This window comes from Equus caballus, chromosome 7 (genome assembly GCF_041296265.1).
Source record: "Equus caballus isolate H_3958 breed thoroughbred chromosome 7, TB-T2T, whole genome shotgun sequence".
NCBI classification, from domain to species: Eukaryota; Metazoa; Chordata; class Mammalia; order Perissodactyla; family Equidae; genus Equus; species Equus caballus.
Genome location: NC_091690.1, coordinates 74,084,752 through 74,107,513, shown reverse-complemented (window position 1 = coordinate 74,107,513; position 22,762 = coordinate 74,084,752). Strand labels below are relative to the sequence as shown.

Genomic DNA, 22,762 nt, shown 5'->3' with positions numbered 1-22,762 from the left:
GGTCCTGGGACTGTCCCAGGAGACCCAGCTGTCCCAGATGGTATCCAGTTCCAGCAACCGGAAACGCTCAGGTCCCTTCAGGGAGCAAGGCAAGCAGGCGATGTCGGCAAGATGCTGTTTTTCACAATAATGGTGAACAGTAGAGTGACTCCTGATTTTCTATCTGGGAGACCTCGGGGGTGGCCAGTCTCACTGGAAGGGGGTGAAAGAACTCGTCTGGAAGCTGTTTGCCTGGCAAGCACTCTGGTTTTCTGGGATGTCACTCTCCCCGGCCCCACCCCCACCCCCCAGCACGGACACACAGTTTGTCTTCCTTTTTGGTCTTCAGGAAGGCTTTTTAGAGAAAGCAGGATTCTAGTTGAAGGAAATTCTTTATTTGGCTGGCAGTCTGGGGGACTGGGGAAGAGGATGGGGCTAAATGAATGAGCCAGACCAGGATGGAGCCTGGGCTAAGTCTCACTTCCCACGCCCACCTCTGCCCCGGCAGCATCTCTTAAATCTTGACATTCAGGATCCCCAACTCCTCCGGCCGCTCTGGGGACGTCACCCTCCCACCCCAGAGGCTCAGGCTGTCAGAAAGGTCTTCCCAGAGCTGCTGACTGACTCCTCAGCTGGCCCCTTCTCCCGTTACTTCTGATTGGACATCCAAAACTCAGAGCCAGGTTATTTATAGACAAGCCCACAGGCGGGAGGGGAAAGGCTAGTGTTTACAAACATGGGTCACCTGATTCTGAGAGATCCAGGGAGAGAGGGTCTGGGGAGGGGATGGGGCTGGACCCTGAGGATCCGAAACAGAGAGTCTGCGAGTGGTCCGACCCTACTGAAGGGAAGGGGCGCAAAGAGAAGGGAGGGGGGCGGGGGCGGCTCAGATGCTGGACCCAATGCGTGGGCCATATGCAAATTGCATGCAAATCAGCGAGAGCAGAAGCGGTGATCTCTCGGCGGCGGGACCCTCTGGGGGCTCCCAGGCCAAGTGGTCTGGGGGCCGGGCACCTCGGGTCGGGCCCACCTGAGGGAGAGGCCGAGTTTACAAGCCCGCTTCCCTAACCCTGGTCTGGCTCGGAGTCAAAGAGGGTCCGGGAGAAAGAGCTCGCCGTCCTCGGGAAGGGGGTCACGCCCCTCACCCCTTCCCCCGCCGCTCCCGCCCCCACCTCACTGTCCGTTGTTGGGAAGAGAGGTGTCGGGTTGCCGCCGCGGGGGCTATAGTTAGCCGCGGACTTTGTTTATCCGGGACTCCGGGGACATCGCAGCGCCCGCCCTGACTGGAGCCCTGCGCCTCCGCGCTCCTTCCCGCTCTCCGCCTCCGCCTCCGCCTCCGCCTCCGCCTCCGCCTCCGCTACCTCCAGGTGGGTCCCCGGCCCCCGCCCCCTCCCCTCTCCAAGCCGAGCCAAATTACGGCTCCACCTTGACCGTTGCAAGAAAGTCCCCGGGCAGAAGACGCGGAGCCTGGGGGCGTCTGGGAGTCTGGGGAGCGGAGACCTGGGGATGCGCTCCTGCCGGTAGACCATCAACTCCAAGCCCCGCCCACCCCCTTAGGCGCGCCCTTGGCCCCTCCCACGCCCCGCCTGGACCCGGGGTCCTGGACCAGGGACCCCCTCCACCGCAGAAGGCGGCCAGCTCTCGTCAAGACTCACCACCGCTGGTCCCACCCTCATCTGCACCTCGCCCTCCTGAGTCTCCCCTAGGAATGATGCTGGCAGCTCTGCTGATCGCTCTCGGCGGCCTCAGTCTGCACACCCTCTGGCAGGTAACTGGGGGAATCATCCCCTGCCACAAAGGGAACAGTACGGGGGCAGACCCTGAGGAGGTGGACTGGCGGAGCGACTCCTCAAAAATCTCTCCCAGGGACTTTTCTCTAGGATCCCAGTCCTCTTAAACCTCTTCCTCTCAGGAACCTCCATCCTTGCGCCGGTTGCGGTGGGGTGGGGCAGATTCCCATTCCCTCTCCCAGAACGCCCACCTCCACCCACCTGTCCTCCTGGTGTCTTCCTTCCTTCACATCGTCGCTCCTGAGCGACTCCCCTCACCTTTCTCCTCCCCACTTCCCACCTCCCACCACAGGCCCGGCCCAGGCAAACCCTCCTGCAGCCCCGCCAAGACCAGGGCTCCTCCCCACTCCCACCCCAGGTTTGGGGATAAGGGCCTCTATCCAGGAGAGGACTCAGGAGTCTCAGAGCTGACAATGACTTGGTGTGGTGGCTGAGCACCTGCGTGAGAGGGAAAGAGTGTGAAGATGGGGTAGGCGTCAGGTCATCCGGCATTGGCTGCATGTTGTTGGTATAGCACCTGCATACTGAGGCTTAGAGCCAGAACAGAGCTGGCAAGTCATCTAGCCCCGCTTTCCACAGAGTGCAGGAACCTCGCAAATGACAAAATGACCCCTTTTAGTTTGTACAGAAGTGAGGATCTAGATGCCATCCTCACAGTAACCCTGTGAGGTTGGAAGTGTCCTCACTTTGTAGCTGGAGAACCTGAAGCCCAGAAGAGTTAAGAGACTTGCCCAAGATCCCACAGCTAGTAGGTGGTGAAGTCGGGATTTGAACCCATGTCTGTCTGACTCCAGTACTGTGTTATTTAAGCCCTTGAACTTAATTGCCAAATTGTGTACACCAGATATTTGGGCACAGAAGAGAGATTCTGTGTTCCTAAACTGATCTGCTACCAGGACCCCTGTCCAGTGCTCTGAAATTTTTGCCTTTCCTGTGTGGCTCCTCTCTTCCTTACCTCCATAGGCTCAGGCTGTTCCCATCCTGCCCCTGGGCCTGGCTCCAGACACCTTTGATGATGCCTATGTGGGCTGCGCGGAGGAGATGGAGGAGAAGGCAGCCTTTCTGCTAAAAGAGGAGATGGCCCGCCACGTCCTGCTGCGGGAGTCCTGGGAGGCAGCCCAGGAGGCCTGGGAGCACAGGCGTCGAGGGCTCGCCCTGCCCCCTGGCTTCAAAGCCCAGCATGGAATCGCTGTCATGGTCTACACCAACTCATCTAACACTCTGTACTGGGAGCTGAACCAGGCCGTGCGGACAGGCGGTGGCTCCCGGGAGTCCTACATGAGGCACTTCCCTTTCAAGGCTCTGCATTTCTACCTGACCCGGGCCCTGCAGCTGCTGCGGGACGGTGGGGGCTGCCACAGGGGATCTGGGGAGGTGGCGTTCCGAGGCATGGGCACCCTTCGCTTTGAACCCAAGAGGCTGGGGGACTCTATCCGCTTGGGCCAGTTTTCCTCCAGCTCCCTGGATGAGGCGGTGGCCCGAAGATTTGGTAATGCCACCTTCTTCTCTCTAAGGACTTGCTTTGGGGCCCCTATCCATGCCCTGTCTGTCTTCCCCAAGGAGCGTGAGGTGCTGATCCCCCCATATGAAGTCTTCTTGGTCACCAGGTTCTCCCAGGATGGAGCTCAGAGCCTAGTGACTCTCCAGAGCTATAATCAGACCTGCAGCCACTTTAACTGCGCCTATCTGGGTGGTGAGCTGTGCATGAGGGAAGCAGGACTGGCTGGGTGGGTGAAATGAGCCAGGACATCCCTACACAATCCCCAGGGCCTTCAGGAGATCCACTTGGTTAATGGGGAAGTTGAGGGCTAGAAGTCAGCTGGAGCTATTGTTCTCTGTGTCTCAGGTTCTTCCGGCTCTTAGAAGGTCCTATAAGTGTTTCCAGATCTGTGATTATTTTCAGATGATTCTGTAAATGTTCTTGAAAGGTTCCAACTGCTATCCAGCCTAATAGATGAAAGGAACCTGGCTAAGGAGGTCACCAAGCAGAGGAAGGTGACAGGAGCGCCGCTTCAGATCCCAGGAGGCCCAGGGCCTAATGGGGTTGACAGGATACAGATGTGCTATTCCCAAGTGCTGAGGCCGGGATAGGATGGAGGAGGGACTGGGGCTAGGGTGGGGGCAGGGATGGATAGGCAATCTGGAAGATTTCCTGGGGGAAGGAGGAGGAAGGGGAATCAGAAGTTTGCATTTAGAAGAAGGGAAAGATGGATTGAGAAGGGGAATGGCCTGTGCCAGGGAAAGTGTGATGTGAGGGTCTGTCTCCATGGAGGCCTCACCGTGCTGTCTATTGCAGGGGAGAAGAAGCGGGGCTGTGTGTCTGTACCAAGTGAGTCACCCTCCTGCCCCCTCCCTTGGCTGCCTCCGCTCCCTGCCACCCCTCCCGGCCCCTGCCCTGCTCACCCTTCACTTCCTTTTCTTCTTTCTCCAGCAGGGGGGCAGCCAGACTCATCCTCCAATGGGAACTTCTCTCTGCTCCCCTGGAAGACCCTGCTCTTGGCCCCTGGGGGGTTCCTGCTCTCAGGAGCTGGGCCCTGAAAGTCCAATGCCTGCCGCTCAGGAGTCCTGGCAACTGGCGACCTTCATCTGAAGAAGGGGGTTTCGAACAGCCTCGAGAAGCAAAGACACGGTTTCGGACCCAGCCCTAGCAGCCATCTCCCCAATCAGGAAGTGGGGGGATCTGAGGCCATGGCAGGGTGGAGGGAGGCCCCCTATGTGGTGGGGACCCCCTGGGACAAGCAAGGGTAGTACTGTGATGGCTACTTGATTAAACAGTGTTGCAGTGTGGTGACATGAAATGTCATGATTGGTTTTTCTGTGAGACTGGACCATCTGCCTTGCTCTGGCACTGCAGGACTCAAGGACTGAGGAACTAAAAAGAATGGCTTGATCACTCCTAGACATGTCCCCTGTGCAGTCCTCTGTCACCACTATAACTTGCAAACCCGGAAGCTTTAACAGCCAGTGGTTCCTCACAACAACATGGAAGGCAGGAACAGTACAGATGGATTCCTTGGCCCGTTTGTCAGATGATGAATGCAAAGCCAAGGAAGGAAGCAACTAGCTCAAGGTCAAAGAGTTAGTATTGAACCAGGCCCCTGCCTCCCAGTCCAGAACTCTTTCCACTAAAGATTTGTGGGAACTCAAAGTAGGCTGCTAAGCCCAAGATACCTGGGACCCCAGAGCAAGCCATCTCTATCCTGCTCCCCCAACGGTCCACTTCTGATAGAGAAGGGATCTCAGAACATGAGGAGACAGAGCCTTTCACACACTCTGGAGGCATCTGACATCCAGAAGCTTTATTGAGGCAAAGAAAGCAACATAAGCTCCTACTAAGTGGCCCCCACCCTCACCCATCTAGGCAGCCCTACTCAGCAACAGAAGGGACCCTCCCACTGCATCAGGCCTCCCCCTTGGTTCCCAAATATTCCTCCTGGGGCAGGTCCCCAGCTCCCTCTGATTCCTGCTCCCTATGCACCAGCACGTGAGTTGGGGAAGAAGGGCCAGACTCTCCAGAAGCTGGAGTCCTGGCCCCTTCAGCATCTTGAAGCTCGGTTTCTGAAGATCCGTGGGCCTCCATAGTCCCTGGCACTGTCAGCTCTGGGGTCTCGGGGATGGGGGGCCCCAGGTTCTGGAAGCTGTTGCGCACTCGGGTGATGTAGCGACTGAGGATGCTGGCACCTGCGGGAGGCCGTGGAGTCCCTCCCTCTGCCAGAGTCCGCCGCACACCCGCCACCTCGCTTTGCAGCCGTGATACAGTCTTGGTCAGCTCTGTCAGTCTGTTGCCCAGGTCTGGCGGGGAGCATTGGAGGGGAGGTCTCTCAGGAGACGAGCCTGCCCTGTACTTGTACCCTCAACAGAACCCCAGGGGACATCATGCCTGGCGTTCCTAAGGGAGGAGAACTGGAGGAAGTGAGAGACTGGCTTAGGGGTGGGGGTCAGGTGGGCAGCAGGGTCCAGGGCAGATGAATCGGAGCGGGGGTGGGGTGGTTGGGAGTTTAAAAGATGCAAACAAGGGAAATCTCGTGGGCCAGAGAAGGGATCAGGAGTCTTGGGGATGGGAAGTTTGAATGGGTAGAGATTTGTACATCCGCTCCTGTCAGCCCTCTTCCTATACACACCAGTCCAGCTCCTACACATCCTCTGGGCCCAAATTCTACCTGCTGTCTCTCCAACCTCTGGTACTCTATCCTCTACCTTCCCATGAGCCTCTCAAAACGATAGGCTCTTGCTCTCCTTTGGCTCCCACTGCAATTTGTGTCTCTCTCAGCTGGGCACTTTCTGCCCAGGGGTTTCTCTTCCTCACCAGACCGAAGGCTTCCTATGTGTCCCTGCTCACCACAGTCCCCACTCCCTCCGTGACAGGGCCGGGAACAAGGGGAAAAAGCAATGAGTGTTGGTTGAATAAGTCAATAAGTGAATGAATGAATAACGAATTAAGTGAATGAGTGAACAGGTAAGGGAGTGAATGAGAGAATAAATGAACACATGAATGAAGGCAGGAATGCAGAAGTAAATGAAATGAGTGGAATAAACGTCTGAATGAGTCAGAGGGTAATTGAGTGCAAGGGGCCACACTGCAGGTTATAGTGCCCAAGGGCAGGGCAGGATGGGCCACACATCACTGCAGCCTGGATGAGGGTGTGAATCTGGGTGTGGTGCATTTATCAGAGCCGAGCAAGAACAGGAACAGGGAAGGCTCAGAGGTGAACCACTAACCTTTCCGGCGGGTCTCCTCGAACTCCCGCCGGGCAGTCTCTATGTAGCGCTGTACCAGGGCCTTGATGACACGAAGGCGGTAGGATCCACGCTCTCCCTCCCCAGGCCCTGCCCCTGCCCCAGGATTGGCCTGTGATGGGAAGACAAGAGGGTAAGAGAGATTCTCCACCACCAGCCTTTCTCTAATCACTGCTCCCTCCCCAGTCAGGTAAGGATGGAGGCCAAGTCTGTGCAGTCTTTTCTGTCTTTGAAGGCCACACAGCTAGACCCTGGAGCTGCCCTGGAAGGTAGAATGATGGAGGCCAGAGTTAGGGAATGGCGGAGTGCAAGAAAACCAGGGTGGGAGGTGAGGTGAAGGTTGGGAGGTGGAGGGAGGAGTGGGCAGAGACAGAGATGCTGAGAGGGCAGGGTGGAGCTCTCTCTCCTGCCACCAACCCAACCTTGGTTTTCTTGAGTTGAGTTAGTCCCTTCAAATTCTGCAGAGGGGGAGACTAGGGGCTGTGGGGAGGCATCTGCACGGACCTGCTCATGCATATCCATATGCAGTTGGAAATCATGCGAATTAGAATGGTTGGTCTGAGTCCAGTTTTAGGCCTCAGGACAGTACCAGGAGGGCAAGTAGGGCATATGGACAGCGACTGGAGAGAGCAGAGGGGTAGTAGGCAAAGGGCGGGGCTCAGAAGACGCAGGCTCGCAGGCTCGAGTCCCAGCTCAGCCACTTTGCAGCTGTGGGCCTCAGGCAAGTTCCTCAACTTCTTCAGGCTGAATACGTCCAAATTCACAATGGAGATGTAATAATGCCCACTTCCCAGGTTGGTACTGCCCCAGCACAGAGTAGGGGCTCTCCAAACACTGAGGGAACAATTATTTTTATTTAACTAGTTGTAGCTTCTCTCTAAATATTTTATACTTAGCATATTTACTTTTATAATGTGAAATAGCAAAGCATTTTATTAAATTTTATAAAAAGAGATGGTATTGACAGAGATGGGGCAGGCAGAGGTAAGAGAGAGAATGACGGCCCTTTCCAACTACAGAGTATATAAAGCAGGTTTCTCGCATAAAATAAGGAATAAGAACTTTGGGGGGCCATTTCCTGAGGATGGGAGGGACACCTGATTGGATCACCAAAGAACAGGCAGTGAGGTGGGGGCAGCTGGAAGAAAGGTGGGACCTGAATGGGAGGTGCAATGGAGGACTGGGGAGACCCCTAGCTGGCTGTTATGGTGGGATCTGGCAGGACACAGTGACTGTGCCCATCCAGGACTGGGCACAGGCCCAGGGAATTGAATATGACCTCAGGTGAAGAAGCTGTTTTACCCTATGGTGGAAGCAGCCCTGACATGTGGTCTGCAAATAAGCATCAGACAGCCTGAACAGGGCCAGGAAGTTGCCAGGGGGACAGGGTGACAATTCCAGAATTTGGAGCCAGAGATCCAGAGGGTAAAGGAGGTGTCCGTGCAGGACAGCCTGGAGCTGGGATGCGGCGGGAACGGGGAACTGGGAACCTTTGGCATTCAGTTTCTTGTGTCATATTTTCTTTGGCACATGCAGTTTCCTGTGCTTAGAAACTCCCTTCTCCACTGTATCTGCCCATCAACCTCCTCTCTGTCCTCCAAGATTCTGTTCTGCCCTCAAGGTCTCTGGGAAGCTCCCTGATTCCTGAGGCTGGACTGGGCCTCTCCTCTGTGCTCCAATAGCCCCCCTGGGTTTCTCTCTATCATAAGTTCATCATCGTGTTCAATTACCGTCTGTTTCCTTCTGTTCCTCTAGACCGTGAGCACCCAGAGGGACTATGCATCTCTTTATTTCCAGTGTAGGTACGCTTTGGTAAGTGTTTGTTGAACAAACCATTGACCAGCCAGATAAGGGAAGGCCCTCCTCACCTGGAGACCCAGGGAGCTCAGAGCCCCAGAGTTGGCCTGTGGCCCCGTAGAGCTGACCTGGAGGCCCTGGCTTAGAGAGATCCTCAGGAAACACATTTTAAGGGGAACAGATAGGACCCCCTAGAGCCCTGGCAGTAATGCTGGTCTGAATTAGGAAGCCAGCTGGGTTAGGGAGCAGAGAGCGAGAGATATATTAGCCCCTTGGAGGCCTGGCTTCTCTCTGGGGCCTCTGTGAGCCTTCTAATATCCCCGTTGGTAGGGCATTCTTCCCTTGCCGTCTTACCATGTTTTTTTGAAAAACGTTCAACCATCTCTTGGCCCAGTTTAGGGCAAAAAGGTTTGTCTGGAGCTCACAGGGTGTTGGTGGCTTGGGAGGAGGGTGGCATGGACTTCTCTTTAAGCCAGATGACACAGGGTTGGAAATTTAGGAAATGGCCAGAGCCAGGAAGAGGGAAAGGCAAGTTGTGGGAGAGAATAAGAACTGGGAACAGGCTTTCTGGAGAATGCACCTGGAAAGACAGACAAGCCAGCGGTGTGCAGACAAACGGACAGTACAGATAATACAGTTGAAGGCCCGAAGTGAGGAAGACCAACAACCAGCAGATGAGATACTCACGAAGGTGGGGATTGGGGGATAGTCTTGCTTCTTGGTTTTGCAGTCAGAGCAGTAACAGCAGATGAACTGGAAAGTTCTCCTGCGAGATTCAGATGGCAGAAAGGGGTTAGTTGAAGGACAGCGTCTAGGGAAATGGGGGCAGGAGCTGGGGTGGGAGTGCTGGGCTCTTGGGGGTGGGGGGTGAGAGCTACAAGTCTTCACCTGAGGAGGTAGAAGATGGCCTTGGGGGAGGGCAAGATGTTGAAGGGCACGGGCAGCGTCAGGCCCTCTCGGAAGTAGGACAGGTAGAGCTTGGAGCGAGCAAACTTCCACTCCACATCAGCATCGTCCTGAAGACCAGGAGGTATGGGCTCTGCAAGGCCACTCTGGTACCTACCCCTCCTGCCCACTCCATCTGCCTCGTTTCCCCCATCCTCACGTCTCTTGTTCTCCAGTGTGCCAAGGACTTTCTTCTCCCCATTCTCATCTCCATCCTCGTCATCACTCACAGTTCCCCTGCCTGTCTCCCCCTTCCTCTCTTCCTCCCCATTATCTTTCATTCTTCTGACATCCAATTCCTGCCCAGCCATTTCTCTAGCCACCAACCCTAGCCCATCTATCTCCTTTCCTCTCCCTTCTCATATTCCCACCTACTTTTCCACAATGCACCCTTCCTCCCAACCCTCAAGTGGAAAGAGCACTAAACCTGTCTGGAGAAACTAAGACCCTCATTTTACAGATGAGGAAAATGAGGCCTAGACAGGAAAACTTGTCCCAAGTCATAAAACAAGACAATAGTGGAGGCAGAGCAGAAACCCCAATGTCTCAACTCCTTGCATCCCATTCCTCTCCACCCCTTTCTCCCTTCTTCTCTCTGGCCTAAGTGGCCTCAGTTCACGCACCTCAATCTTCTGGAAGGAGTTGGTGATCATGGCAATGAGCATGTTGAGCAGCACAATGACCATGACGATGGTGAAAATGCCATAGAGGGCCCGGCCCACGAATTCAGGCACCAGAAACTGAGGCATGTCTACCACGCTGTGCTCCTCCATGCCAAACATGGTCCAGAACAGAAACTGGAATGTCTCGTTGAAACTGGCATGTTGGGCCAAAAGACAGGATGTGAGGGGTGGGAGAAGAGCCTGAGTGCCACCCAGACACACTCTCCTCACCCTCCAGGACCCGGCCAATGGCGTTCTGCTTCCATGAAGCCCTCTGGACCACTCTCGCCCATACAGACGCTTGCCATTTCTGAGCTCCAACTTCTCTTCTTTCAGGCAATCAATATTTATTGAGCACATAGAAGTGCCACAGGTGCTAAGGACACAGCTGTGAACAAGACAAGCATGGTCCCTGTCTTCAAGGACCTTATGTTCTGGGCTGGGCATGGGGGGTGAGATGGACACTAATTAGACTAACATTTTTAAATTGTGGTAAGTGCTATGAAGTAGCAACACAAGATGTTAGGACCTAGTCTGGGAGTTGGGGAAAGCTTCTTTGAAAAGCATTCGAGCTGAGCTCTGAAGGAGAGGTGAGAATCAACCAGGTCAAAGGGAAGGGGGTGTGAAGCGCAATCCCAATGCAGGGCAGCCCGGGGCCCTTTGAGGAAGTGAGAGGAAGCCAGCATAGCTGGTCTCCACCGCAAAGGAGAGAGAAGCTTGTGAGAGGTAAGTAGGAACCAACCAGACCACGCAGGACCTTGTAGGATAAAAACAAAGGTCCTTACCATGGCCAAGAGCATTAGGAAGCTACGAAGAGTTCTAGCAGAGGGGTGATACCTGATTTACATTTGAAACGATCACGTTGGCTGCCATGAGTAGAATGGAAAGGAAGCAGATGAGAGAGTGGGGGTATGGAGACCAGTTAAGAAAGTGTTGCCCTGGTTTGAGTGAGAGAGGATGGTGGTTTGAACTATATTAGTAGCAACTCCAATGCTACCTCTTCCGGGAAGCCCTTCCTGAATGCTCTTCTCTACCCCCAGCAGAATATGCATATCTGTTAGTCACTCAGACTCGACCACATTCTCTCTCCTGTTGTATTTATTCGTGAATTTGTCTTATTCCCTCCGTCTCAGCACCAGTTCAGGCCTAGATTACTGCAGCAACCTCTGCAACTGGTCTCCGGCCTCAGTCTCTCTCTTGTTATTCCCTCCCCTACATTGATCCAAGGTATTCTTTCTAAATGCTGATCTGATGGTGTTGTACTTCTACTTGTCAAACTTTAAATGCTCCTAACTACCCTCAGTCCAGATGCCTACCATGCAACCTACCTGAGATTTTTTAGCAAAAATACTTTTTTTCTTTTTTTCTTTTTGAGGAAGATTGGCCCTGAACTAACATCCATGTCCATCTTCCTCTACTTTATATGTGGGATGCCTGCCAAAGCATGGCTTGGTAAGTGGTGACATGTCTGCACCCAGGATCTGAACTAGTGAATCCCGGGCAGACAAAGTGGAGAGCTCAAACTTAACCGCTACACCACCACCACCGGGCTGGCCCCCTAGCAAAAATACTTTTGACTTAATTAGCTGTCACTCATGAATGAACAGGAGGGCCCCGCCTGCCCATGCTACTGTGGAGTGACTACCACCGCCAGGACCCGTGCAGCAGGCTGGAATGAATGAACAGTAGTTACTGTCCCTGGCACTAAGATTCATAGTTTAAACCGTGTAAGCAGAGTTCCTGAATGTCCTGAAGCCAGGACACGAACAAAGATTCTTGGTAAGAGGACTGGTCCAAGTAAAGCCTCCATTTGTTTTGGAACCATGAGAAAGCCTTGATTAATATCCGCAGGCCCAAGAGTGGGTCCTTCACCATCATCAAAAACCATCGTGTAGTTGCATTTGTGAAGAAGTCATGATTGAATGATCGCTTGGGAGGCTACCTGGAGTCCCCAGCCTGCTAGGGAAAGCCCAAGCTTCTCAGTAGAACCTTCGTAAGCTCCATGACCTGGCCCCTCTACCCTCTCCTCTCTCAAATGTTCCTCCATGCACCAACCATGGGAGACGTCTTGCTATTCTCCAAATGCATGTTTCTGCTTTGGTACATGCCCCCCCCCCCTTTTTTTTTTGAGGAAGATTAGCCCTGAGCTAACATCTGCCAATCCTCCTCTTTTTGCTGAGGAAGACTGGCCCTGAACTAACATCCGTGCCCATCTTCCTCTACTTTATTTGTGGGACGCCTGCCACAGCATGGCTTGCCAAGCAGTGCCATGTCTGCACCTGGGATGTGAACTGGCGAACTCGGGCCGCCGAAGCAGAACATGCGCACTTAACCACTGCGCCACTGGGCTGGCCCCATACACGCACCCTTTATGCCGGAAGGCTCTGCACGTCTCTGAAGTTCATCCCCCTTGTAGGTGGAGTCCAGATTCTCCCCTCTCTATTCAGTCTCCCCTGATAGTCCAAGACAGAGGAAGGGGCTTTCTCTTCTGGGTACCCGCAACTTGAGCCCTCCTTCCTCACAGCACTTATCCCAAATTGAGCTTATTTGTGCTCTTGGCTATGTTCTCCGTGCCTGGGCCTGGTTTACTTCTCCTGTCTGTGCTTCCAGTGCCAGGACAGAACCTCCTACAAAGAAGGTGCTGGTAAATGGGTGTGAACTCAACAACAATAACGAAAAACCCACCACAACTGGATGACTAAGAAAGTGAGTGAATTTAAAAAGTGAGTGAATAAAGGAATGAACAGTGAGTGAGTGAGTGAATCCTATGAATTGACTTTTTTCTTTCTCGAGGAAGGTTAGCCCTGAGCTAACATCTGCTGCCAATCCTCCTCTTTTCACTGAGGAAGACTGGCCCTTAGCTAACATCCATGCCCATCTTCCTCTACTTTATACATGGGACGCCTACCACAGCATGGTGTGCCAAGCGGTGCCATGTCCGCATCCGGGATCTGAACCTGCGAACCCCGGGCCGCCGAAGTGGAACGTGTGAACTTAACCGCTATGCCACTGGGCCGGCCCCCTGAACTAACATTTTTCAAATTAAAAAGTTTGGAGAGAAAAAAAAGAAAAAAGTTTGGAGAGAAAGTGAGTGAGTGAATAAATGAAAGAGTGAATGAACAAATGAATGAGAGTGAATCAATGAGGGAGTGAACAAACCAGAGAGTTAACTATTGGGTGACTAGATGAGGGAGGAGGGGGGAAGGAAGAGGTGATCACTAAGCTCCAAGCTGCACGCTCCCCCACAGACCCCCACCTGCCCATCCGGCCTCCACCCCAGCATACTTGCCCAGCCGCTCCGTCTCCTGGTAAGGCACGTAGATATTGTTGAGGCCACAGAGGAAGGCGGTCAGGATGATCATGAGGATGAATATGAACCTAGCAGGAGGTGGGACGGGGAAGGGTCAGAGCAGGTCTCCGCGGGGTGAGAAGTCAGGCTCTGGGAAGAGGGGTGGGGGGCGATGGTCTCCTAGTCTCAGCCTCTCCTTATTTTACAAGTTTTCAATTTAGTTACTATTAATAGTAGAGAAATTAGGGGGTGAGAAGTGAAAAGGGATTTAAAGTGGGTGCTGAAGCAAGAGCTCCCCCTCAACAATAAAGGGGATTGAGTTCAAGCAGTCAAAGCCGGGGATGGGCCAGTCTCGCCAGGAGGACCTGAGATGCTGAGTACGCACAGGAATGAGTGAGAGTCACAGAGTCCTGCTGGACAAGATTATTCTCCAGCGGAGTTAAAGCCACATGTGAGAATGAGTGAGCCTGCAACAGGGAGGTCTAGAAGAATCTCAGAGGTGGGGCAGGAGGTTCCCCTCCAAGCTAAGCTGAGTTGAACATGTTCATAGACGTAACCAGGGCTTTTCCCACCAAGGGCACCCACTCCAGTTCCACTGCAGGCAGGAGATCCCAGGGGAGCAGGCACTAACTATGGGCTCTGATGAGGGTGAGAGGCCAGGTGTGGCTGTAAATGATGTGGTGATAAGCACCAAGAGACTAGAAAATGCCATCGGTTCAAAGAGCAGTTCTGGAGTGGGAAGGATCCAAAGGGACCCCCGAGTCCAGTGCTCTTACCACAAAGATGGGAAAACTGAGGGCCACCTCAGACGGTCACAGAGACAGTGACACAACTGGGAATGGAACTCCCAACCAAGGGCTCTTTCTGCTATAAGTGGTTCCTAATCTTTTCTGGGGTCATGGGCCTCTTTGAGAATTAAATGAGAGTTAGAGATCCTCTCTGAAAAAAAGTGTACATTTACACCCCGAATTTTGCCTATAGTTTCAGGGTTTCAGAGGTCTTTGGAGGCTACACAAGGAACTCAGGTTAGGAACCCCTGTGCTACACAAAAGCTGGGGAATTTCAGACGAAGGTCGAGTGGAATGCATCAGAGGGGAGGATGCTCTGAGCAGAGACAGCACGCACCGGATCATGTCGTCAATCATCTTGCCGATGGAAATCTGCAGAGTGCCCAGCGACTCGTGGGCGGGCAGAATGTAGGCCAGGCGGGTGAAGCTGAGCATGCTGGTGACAGCAAAGAGCACCTCGGCCAAGAACTGGGGGTCTTCGGTGCGCCACTCGCTGCGCTCTGTTCAGGGTGGAATGGGGGCTGAGGCCGAGAGCCAAGGAAGAGAAGGGACAGGGGGATTTGTTGGGGGGACTCACCAGCCATGGTGAAATAGTGGCAGGCAGCCCCACCGGGGGCATCCTGGCAGTGCGTGTGTGCAAGACCAGCCAGGAGGAGGCGCAGCGCGAAGGCCGCCAGGTACAGGGACAGGATGACCATGTCCAGGAAGTTCCACCAGTCCAGGAGGTAACTGCACAGGCCCTCGATCCACACTTCCTTACACTCAAACCACAGGAAGCCTGAAGGGGGCGGCAGGGGGCCAGGACAGCATGAGGCAGAACTCTCTTCCTCCTTCCAGGTCACAGCTAGGTTATGGGGGGGAACCTGTCCACTGTGGGGAGGGGCTAAAACATCAGGGGATGAAGTTGATAAAATGTAAATGTTTAATCTGCTTAAGTATGAAGTGATCTTATGTGAAAATAAAAGACTCCCGGCTGATGCAGTCTCCTCTGTGGCGTGGCCTGATGATCCCGGTCCGCTGATAGTCGTCAGAAAGCTACATCTGGCAGACGCTGGGTATTGGGAGGGACGGATTTAAATCTGTTTCTCCCTGCCCTCCACCAAATACCTATTGGACAAATATTTAAAGAATATTGATTTGAAGCGGCTCCAAATTATCAGCCTGCTCATTATTCACCTGGGGCCCAGTGCCAGACTTGGGGATGGGGGTCTTGGGAGCTGGACCCCAGTAGGCAGGTGGTCCTGCCTCAGTGTACCCTTCTCCAGTCCCTGGAGTGCTTTTTCACTGATAGTTCCATCCGCCTAGAATGCCCTTCCACAGCCTTTTGAAGCCAGGCTCACCTCTGTGGCCCGGGTCAACATTACCTCCTCTGTGAAGCCCTCCCCAGCCAGGGGGGAGTGAGCTGCTCTCTGGCCTCTGTTCTCATGGCTCTCTTCAGGTCTCTGTGACACCATCACTGTAGGGCACTGTGGGGTATCCCTTTCTGGTAATGTCTTCTCTCACCTCCCCTGAACTTGGAGCCCCACAAGGGCAGGGACCATGTCCTATTCATCTCCTTGTCCCCAGTGCCCAGAACAAGGCCCAGTAGTCACTATTAAACAAACATTTACTAAGCTCCTCCCATGAGTCAGTGGGATCCTGTGGTGAATAGGACAAATGCAGGCCCTGTCCTCCCAGGTTCACAATTGACTGAGGACGACAGGCATGCAGCCCAGTAGTGACAAGCCGGTGGGGTGAGTGCTAAGACTGAGGAGCAGGGGACCGAGGGGCTGTCATGGGAGTGCTTAGGAATGGATCCTCAGCCCGATTTGGGGGCCTGGGAAAGCTTCTCACAGAAAGTGATGTTGAAGCCGAGACCTGAAGGAGGAGGAGGAGCCAGCCAGCGAAGGGGCAGTGTGGGAAGGGAAGAGTGCTCCGGGCAAAGGGAATGAGCACAGGCCTGGAGACAAGTGGGAGCATGAAGGTTCAGGAACCGAATCAGTTCCCACAGCAGGAGAGCACCTTGTGAGGGTGGGGTGGGTGCTCAGTAATGCAGGTTGAATGGACAGATGGAACCAAATTTAATTTATCCATGTATTCTCGGGGCTTCACTCACAGTAGGGCAGTACAAGCATTTATTGAATGAAAAACTGAGGAGTTTTATTTCCTAAGGCTTTTCTTCCCTCATGGGCAGGAACTGTATTGGTTCAAATCCACCCAGCACAGGTAAATAATGTTTAGTAAATAATTGGATGAGAAACTTTTCCTCGTGGACTGCTTTTGTTTTCTTCCCCTGAAGTTTCTTGGCCAAATTTCTTTTCAGACATCACTGGCTGGCTTGGTACAGGGTGGAGTAGTGGACTTGGTATGCTAGCGGCCTGGGAGTTTGCTAACAAAGCTAGAGCTAAAGGAGGGGAAGTCAGCTGAGGAAGGGGCCACCAGTCCAGCCTGCTGAGCTGACCAGCCAGAGGCTAGTTAAAGCTGTGGGGGGTTCTTGTAAACTGCATTTGCTGAATTACTTGAGAATACCCGATTCTGCTGTAGAAGAAAAGAAAACCAATGGAATGGATGAAACTTATGCATTAAGCATAGATAAGTTAGTTATCTGGAGGACATGTTGAACAAACAAAGTAAGGAGAGCATATGTGTGTGAACACACATAGAAAGGGATGGGTAGACACTAAATATTCATGATATACTGAATATACATGAGACAGAGGAGGCCCTCAGGATTCATCAGATCTTAAATCAGACACCCACTGGTGACACCCATTCTGGCCCCACATGTCCTCTGCCCAAACGTTGCAAAGAAAAGTCATAGTTGCTCATCAGGATGATTGGTAAGCTACAGCTGTGGCCAGACACACTTGCCCCTGGGTTTCTCCCATAGATCCAGTGTCGGGCCTGGGCAACTTCTGACTGTTGCATCCCCTGCTCAAACTTCAGCTCTGGCCCTCATAACAACACCATCATAAGTACACTAGTTATGGACTTAACAAACTTTATGATTCTAGCATCTTAATTTGGTCTGTGAGCCTTTCTCTCATTTTTGGTCTGTGTTCCATGACCTCTGGGGTAGATTGCCTGGTGGTGTACCCGTGGGCTACCATCACACCAAGGTAATTTCCCAGCTGACACTCTGGACTTATTTGTGAGAGGATAGAAACCCCAAGAGTGGTAGTGACTGATGCCAGGGTGGGGAAGGATGGGGTCCTTGCTCAGAGAGTCTATCACAGGGCTGGGTCGCCTAATTAGGGGTGAAGGGGAAAGGTCCCTTGGTGTGCTAGGACCCAGAGGAGTCTGGTTACTTGTTCAGGGGGCACCTACAGGGGCAGGCCCCCCTCACCACTGGGGTACTTATCATGAAGAATAGTGAGGGGGCCCCCAAGGGAGACTGCCACAAATAAAAGGCCCCACACATGTACCTGCGACCCAAATCATGTGTAGAGAAGTCTCCCAGACGCTCTGGCTGCGGCCACGGAAGGTACTCAGCTGTGTCTCCATGACCAGGGACTCTCCCAGCAGGAAGATGAGGAACCACAGATAGGAGGCGGAGTGCAGCAGGAACTTCAGCACTGGGATCTTCAGCAGGCGGCCCAACTTGGGGGGGAGGGGGGAGCATGGCTCTCAGAGTCCTGTTCACATCTCTTCCCCTCCTGGGAGAACTTCCGGAACGTTCAGCCCACACGTGACTCTTCCTTTCACTCACTCACTCATTCAGACATTTATCGAGAAAGTATGACTCTGTATTAGGCCTTACACTTTCAGATCTCTTGTCTCCTTCATAATCATATGAAGTGGGTATCAGTACTCTCATTTCTCTGCCTGAGGTACTGAGAATTACAGAGGGAAAGTAATTTTCTTTTGGTCCCACAGGTTCTTCAATCCCAACCATAAAAAAGTAAAATAAAAAATAAATTCATCATCTATCTCAAACTTGTTTCTCCTCCTCCTTTGTCTCCTTCTTCGAAAATGACCCGGTCACCTAGGCCAGGAATCTCAAAGGCATCTCTGTCCAATCCCTCAGTCTGATGGTCTCCCTAACTCCTGCCCCTCCCCCAATCCACTCCTCACACCACTAATAGAGAAGCTTTCTACCACAGAGAACTGGTGGGATCACTCACCTCATTAAAGCCCTCAGCGGGTCCATCGTAGCTTATGAGGCTCAGCGCGATTCAGCCCCTGCCCACGCCCCAGCACTCCGTTTGCACTTATGCTTTAAAAGCACAGAATTCCTTTCAGTTTCTCTCATACTTTACATCCTACCTTCCCTGGGTCTTTGGACGTGCTGATCCTGCTTTCTGGAACACTGCTCTCCCTGGTCCTCACGTGGTTCACAGGGACAGGGCTTGCTCTTAATTTTTCCCCAGCAATAGCACAATGCCTGGCTCACAGTAGGGTCTCTAGGAAATATTTGTTGAATGACAGAATAAAAATATCTGGATCCGTAAGGGCTTGAAAGAATTTGTATGTTGTGGGGGAGTCTCTTTAGGAGAGTATAGGGCTGTATATAGGATTCAGGCTTTGGAGGCAGAGAGACCTCAGTTTACATCCTGACTCTGCTGTTTACTGTGTCTCCTGGATAAAAAGAGCACTTCTGTTCCTGTGCCTATAAAATAGAGATGTAATACTTACCTTCCAGGGCCACCTTGAGTTACTTAATGGGAACATTCCCAAAGTTCCTGGCCCAGGACCTGGCATAGAACAAGTGCTCGATACCTGACAGTTATCATTAATTTTGTTCTTAGTACCCGGGACTTGGGCGCCAGCCAGTAGCCCAGGCAGAGGAAGGGCATGGTGAGGAAGATGAGGAAGGCGACAAAGAGCTTCCAGATGGTGGTGCTTCCACGCCAGCCAGCCAGATTCCCACACCAGACGGAGGACAGGACTTGCTGGCAGATGGGGTGTGCTACGAACTAAGCAGAGATGGGGCATGAGCAGAGGACGTGGCCACCAGGCGGGGAGGAGGAAGGGGGAGCCACTTGGGTGCATAGCCCTTACTTTCCTGCCATAGAGATTGAGCCATGTTTCTTTTCTTCCCAGGCCAGCAGCTCAGAAGAGAGGCAACTCACTTGCCATGTGACCTTGGGCAGATGACCCTGTACCTCCCCAGCCCCCCTTGCTTTGGGCCTTGGTTTCCCAGTCTACGAAGCAGCAACTGAACTCAAAGAGTTTCCTGGCCTCTCTGGATCCCACCGTCTTGAATCTAAGTCAGGCAGTGGTGAGTGGAATGGGGTACCCGAGTCAGAACACTCAGGATTCTCTGTCGCCTTAGAAATGTTGGGCACCAGCCTGAATGGTCGTGAGGAGAGAAGCAGGGAAAGTAGGAGTCAGTGTCTTGGGGACAGGGCCAGGGGAGTCATCATGAAGGAAGGCTTTTGGCTAAGCTCCTGGTGGACTAGGATGGGTGGGTGAGAGGCAGGAGTAAGGGGCTGTGGGAGGCAAGAAAGGGAGCATGTCTTTAGCTTAGAGGGGAGGGATGAGACAGGGAGTAATAGAATCACTTGATATCTGAGCCCTGAGAGATCTAGTCTAATCTTGCTGAATAGAGTGAGATACCTAACATCAGAAAAAGACTAGACCAAAGTTCCTCAGCAGGCCAGTGGCAGAGGCGAGCGTAAGACCCAGATCTCAGGCCTGAAAGTGGAGTTCTGGCAGGTAATGGGACTTCCAAGGCTGGGGAGGGGTAAGGGGCTTAGACTGAAGGTAAGGAGGGAGGGTGGGAGACCCACAGGTCAAGGGCCTAGATAGAAGGGTGCTCAGAATCAAGGTCTAAGAGGGTCCTGAGGGCAGGGAAAGGACTTGCTTAGGGTTGGAGTGGGGGATACCTAGAGGTGGGGCAAGGGATCAGGGTGGTGGGGTAGGGGAGACAGGTAGGGCTCAGCTGACCCGTTTCTGGTTGTAGTTGACGGCCAGTCGCAGCCTCGCCAGGTTGGGGATGCCTTCCTCAAAGGCCTGGCCCAGGCACTCAGCCTCGGGCTCCATCTCGCTGTCCTTGCCCAGGTCATTGAGCACCACAGTGACCTCGCTCTGGTTCCGGCACATGCCCAGCAGTTCAAAGCCGTAGTCCTGGCTCAGCAACTCCAGGGCAATGTACTCGGGCTGCAGGGAAACAGGTCGGTGCGTGCCTGCGGCCTGTGGACCTGGCCCCATTCAGTCATCCCCCCGTCCTCCCAGTAGTGGGCCTGGACCACCACTGCCCTGCCCTCGGGCCATTAATTCCCCTCATCTGGTGTCACTCTGGGTCATCCATTCCTTTCTTCTCTGCCACATCACCTCTCCCTCTTGCTGTAATGAGACACCTCCGTGTCAATGTTGCTTATCTGGTGTTACCTCTATCTCATCAATAAGTCATTTCAACCCAAACCCCTCTGTCACCTTTGCCCAGCCTCTGTACTTCCCTTTTCTAAGCCTTATTTCCCGTCCCACTTCTACTCCTATTCATGCCCTTCTTGTGTTCATTTAATTGTTTGGAGCACCTACCTTATATGAGAACCCGTGCTGGCTGTTTTAGGAGATCAGACATGAGTAGGACAGGTCTTGCCTCCATCTTACCCATCCTATCCTCGGTTTCACTTGGAGCCCTAACCCCAGAGAGAATCCAAGCTAGGATTTCAGGAGTCTGGGTCTGGGTCCCAGCACCATCCCTTGGGTACTGTCACACTAGTAAGGTACTTCCCCTTTCCAGGCCTCAGCTCCCTTGCCTGGAAAGTGGGGATGTGAACTCCTGCTCTGCCTTCTTCCACGGGCTGCTGTGAGAATGGAGGGCAAGTCCTTTGGAAAGAACTTCCTTTGCCGCCACCTGTGAAGTGGGGACTGTCTATTCTGCGATCCTTCCACAACTCTGGGTGGGAGGCGGTATGCTCTTTCCGCAGCTCGCCCAGCACAGGCCACATCCTGCCTTAGGCCTGTTTTCATATCTTTGTCTGTTTCCCCACCCGATGGTCATCTTGAGCATGGGGACTAAGTCTGTAGGGCACAGAGGGGACGTCAGTGCATGAGTGACAGATGGAACTGGACTGGTGATATTCAAGGCTCCTGACCAGTCCCTGCCTCCAGGCCTCCCCGGCTCCCCTTCACGCATTCTCTGTCCTGCGCCGGGTCTCCCCGGCACTCATCACCATGTCTACTTTTGTTGCCTGAGAACCTTTGCTTGGACTCCATCCCTACCTCAAATACCCCCCCCCCCCCACTCCTCTTCACTTGTTTTAAACCACCTGCTTGTGTAGATAAGGTTAACTGTGTTTCTTCCAAGGAGTCTGTCCTGAACACAACAGCTATAGCTTCCTGTCTCTTCTGGGCTTTGGAAACCCTGTTAGCATCATCCACAGAGGCACTGAATGAAGCTGAGTGTACTGAATGAAGCTGAGTGTCTTGCGAGTGTCTTGTCCCCCTCTCTCTGCCCTCCCCCTGCTTGTGATCACAAGGTTGAGGCTCCAACCCACGATGCTCTAGGTGGGACCACAAAGCAAGTATTCAGAAAGGTTGGGGTCTACCGAATGTCCTCTCTGAGTCTGTCCAGCTGCTTTTCTATCTTTATGTGTTCTTTCTTCCCTCAGAAAGACTCAGGGTACCTCTAGGTGGGACTTGTGCCGTCCCCATACGAATAGGTGCCCCAAGAGTGACAGCTCTCTGCCATTAAAATGAGATGCCCCTCAGGGTGGGATTCTGTGAATCCCCATCAAAATGGAGGCTTCCTGAGAACAGAATGAGGCCTCATCATCTTTCTGTTGTTTCCCACTTTCCCAGAACACCCACCATAGGCTCAACCATACCCCAGTGGGACAACAGATACGGGGCACCAAGAGCAGGAGAGAGATGAGAAACCAACCTTAAACTCAGGCTCCTTGCGTGCAAGGTGCCTGAGCTCTCGGCTGAGCTGGAAGGCAGCCATCATGGCGTCCTCACTGGCCAGCGAGAGGTGGGCCCTGCTGGCAATGCCACGGTAGGTGTTGATGCGCGAGAGGGAGAACTTCAGCAGGTCATAGCGGCGGGCATTGCTGCACTCGAGGCAGGCGCAGGAGACTGGGTGGGGCCGGGCAATGGTGTGGCCCTGGTCCATGAGCAGCTGTGCAATCTCATACAGGTCCTTCTGACAGGCCAGGGTGAGTGGAGTGATACCAGGCGCAAAGCGAGAACCATCGATTGATGAGTCAAAAAAAGCCAGTGAGAAAGACCTAGTGTCCACTTTGCGGCCCTTCTCCCGTTCTAGCCGGGCCAGCAGGCGACGCACCACTGCTGGCTGGTTTGTGTCCACTGCCACTAGCAGTGCCTCATGGATTTGCCGGAAGTCAAACTTGACATTGGCCAACAGCACATCAGTGATGGCCTCGTGGCCCAGGCGGATGGTCAGATTGAGAGCTTCCCTCCAGGAGCGGTCCTCGGCCTCCTCCACATTCCGCAGGGGGCCACCTGGCCCGCCGCCTGTGGCCTCGACCCCTGACTCCAGCAGCTGCTGCACAAGGCCCAGCCGCCCCTCCTGGATGGCAGCCAGGAGTTGGGGTGGGAACTTCAGCTTTTTGTTCACAATCTCGGTCCAGTTAGGCTGCGGAGAGTGGAAAGGGTGGGACCCCGAGTCTCCAACCTTCTTTGCTTTGGGGCCTCCCTCACCCTTCTACCTTCAAGCCTTAACCGTCTATACCCAGCCACCATTATGTTTGTCTGTCTCAAACATATACTAACATTTTTTTTCTTTTTTTAACACTTATGTAGTGCTTATATATGCTAGGTAGTTTTCTAAGCGTTTCACAAGTATGGTAACTCATTCAATCCTTAGAATAACCCTGTGAGGCAGGA

General features: G+C 53.3%; 2 protein-coding genes across 4 annotated transcripts in view; one reads left to right on the top strand and one right to left on the bottom strand.

Annotated features, from left to right (window-relative positions):
* The first annotated feature begins 722 nt into the window (after positions 1-722).
* Positions 723-4,560, top strand: ART5 (ADP-ribosyltransferase 5). Of its 3 annotated transcripts, none has more exons than XM_005612069.4 (5): positions 723-1,346; positions 1,537-1,747; positions 2,733-3,462; positions 4,066-4,098; positions 4,204-4,560. In XM_005612069.4, exons 2-5 carry the CDS (start codon positions 1,688-1,690, stop codon positions 4,305-4,307), a joined length of 927 nt encoding a protein of 308 aa, XP_005612126.1. In that variant the 5' UTR covers positions 723-1,346; positions 1,537-1,687; the 3' UTR covers positions 4,308-4,560. The 3 variants fall into 3 exon arrangements, with proteins under 3 accessions (XP_005612126.1, XP_005612125.1, XP_005612127.1); XM_005612068.4 differs by having other exon boundaries at positions 904-1,346; positions 4,201-4,560; XM_005612070.4 differs by having other exon boundaries at positions 906-1,346; positions 2,733-3,258.
* Positions 4,561-5,058: 498 nt separating this feature from the next.
* The window catches only part of TRPC2 (transient receptor potential cation channel subfamily C member 2), a 19,500-nt gene continuing 1,796 nt past the window's right edge, over positions 5,059-22,762 (bottom strand). Inside the window, exons 2-13 of the mRNA NM_001375852.1 lie at positions 21,798-22,511; positions 19,856-20,068; positions 18,718-18,882; positions 17,392-17,566; positions 14,565-14,765; positions 14,325-14,487; positions 13,196-13,288; positions 9,872-10,064; positions 9,192-9,319; positions 8,991-9,069; positions 6,489-6,618; positions 5,059-5,561 (exon numbers count right to left, since the gene is read on the bottom strand). Coding sequence (NP_001362781.1) covers positions 5,170-5,561; positions 6,489-6,618; positions 8,991-9,069; positions 9,192-9,319; positions 9,872-10,064; positions 13,196-13,288; positions 14,325-14,487; positions 14,565-14,765; positions 17,392-17,566; positions 18,718-18,882; positions 19,856-20,068; positions 21,798-22,511 — 2,646 coding nt within the window. The 3' untranslated portion in view covers positions 5,059-5,169. The remainder of the gene's footprint in view (positions 5,562-6,488; positions 6,619-8,990; positions 9,070-9,191; positions 9,320-9,871; positions 10,065-13,195; positions 13,289-14,324; positions 14,488-14,564; positions 14,766-17,391; positions 17,567-18,717; positions 18,883-19,855; positions 20,069-21,797; positions 22,512-22,762) is intronic.

Bases quoted from the DNA above. Each gene is read 5' to 3' on its own strand.
- ART5 (XM_005612068.4), top strand. From the start codon at position 1,688: ATGATGCTGGCAGCTCTGCTGATCGCTCTCGGCGGCCTCAGTCTGCAC. The intron at 1,748-2,732 runs GTAACTGGGGGA...TTACCTCCATAG, and splicing joins GTCTGCACACCCTCTGGCAG to GCTCAGGCTGTTCCCATCCT. The intron at 3,463-4,065 runs GTGAGCTGTGCA...TGTCTATTGCAG, and splicing joins TAACTGCGCCTATCTGGGTG to GGGAGAAGAAGCGGGGCTGT.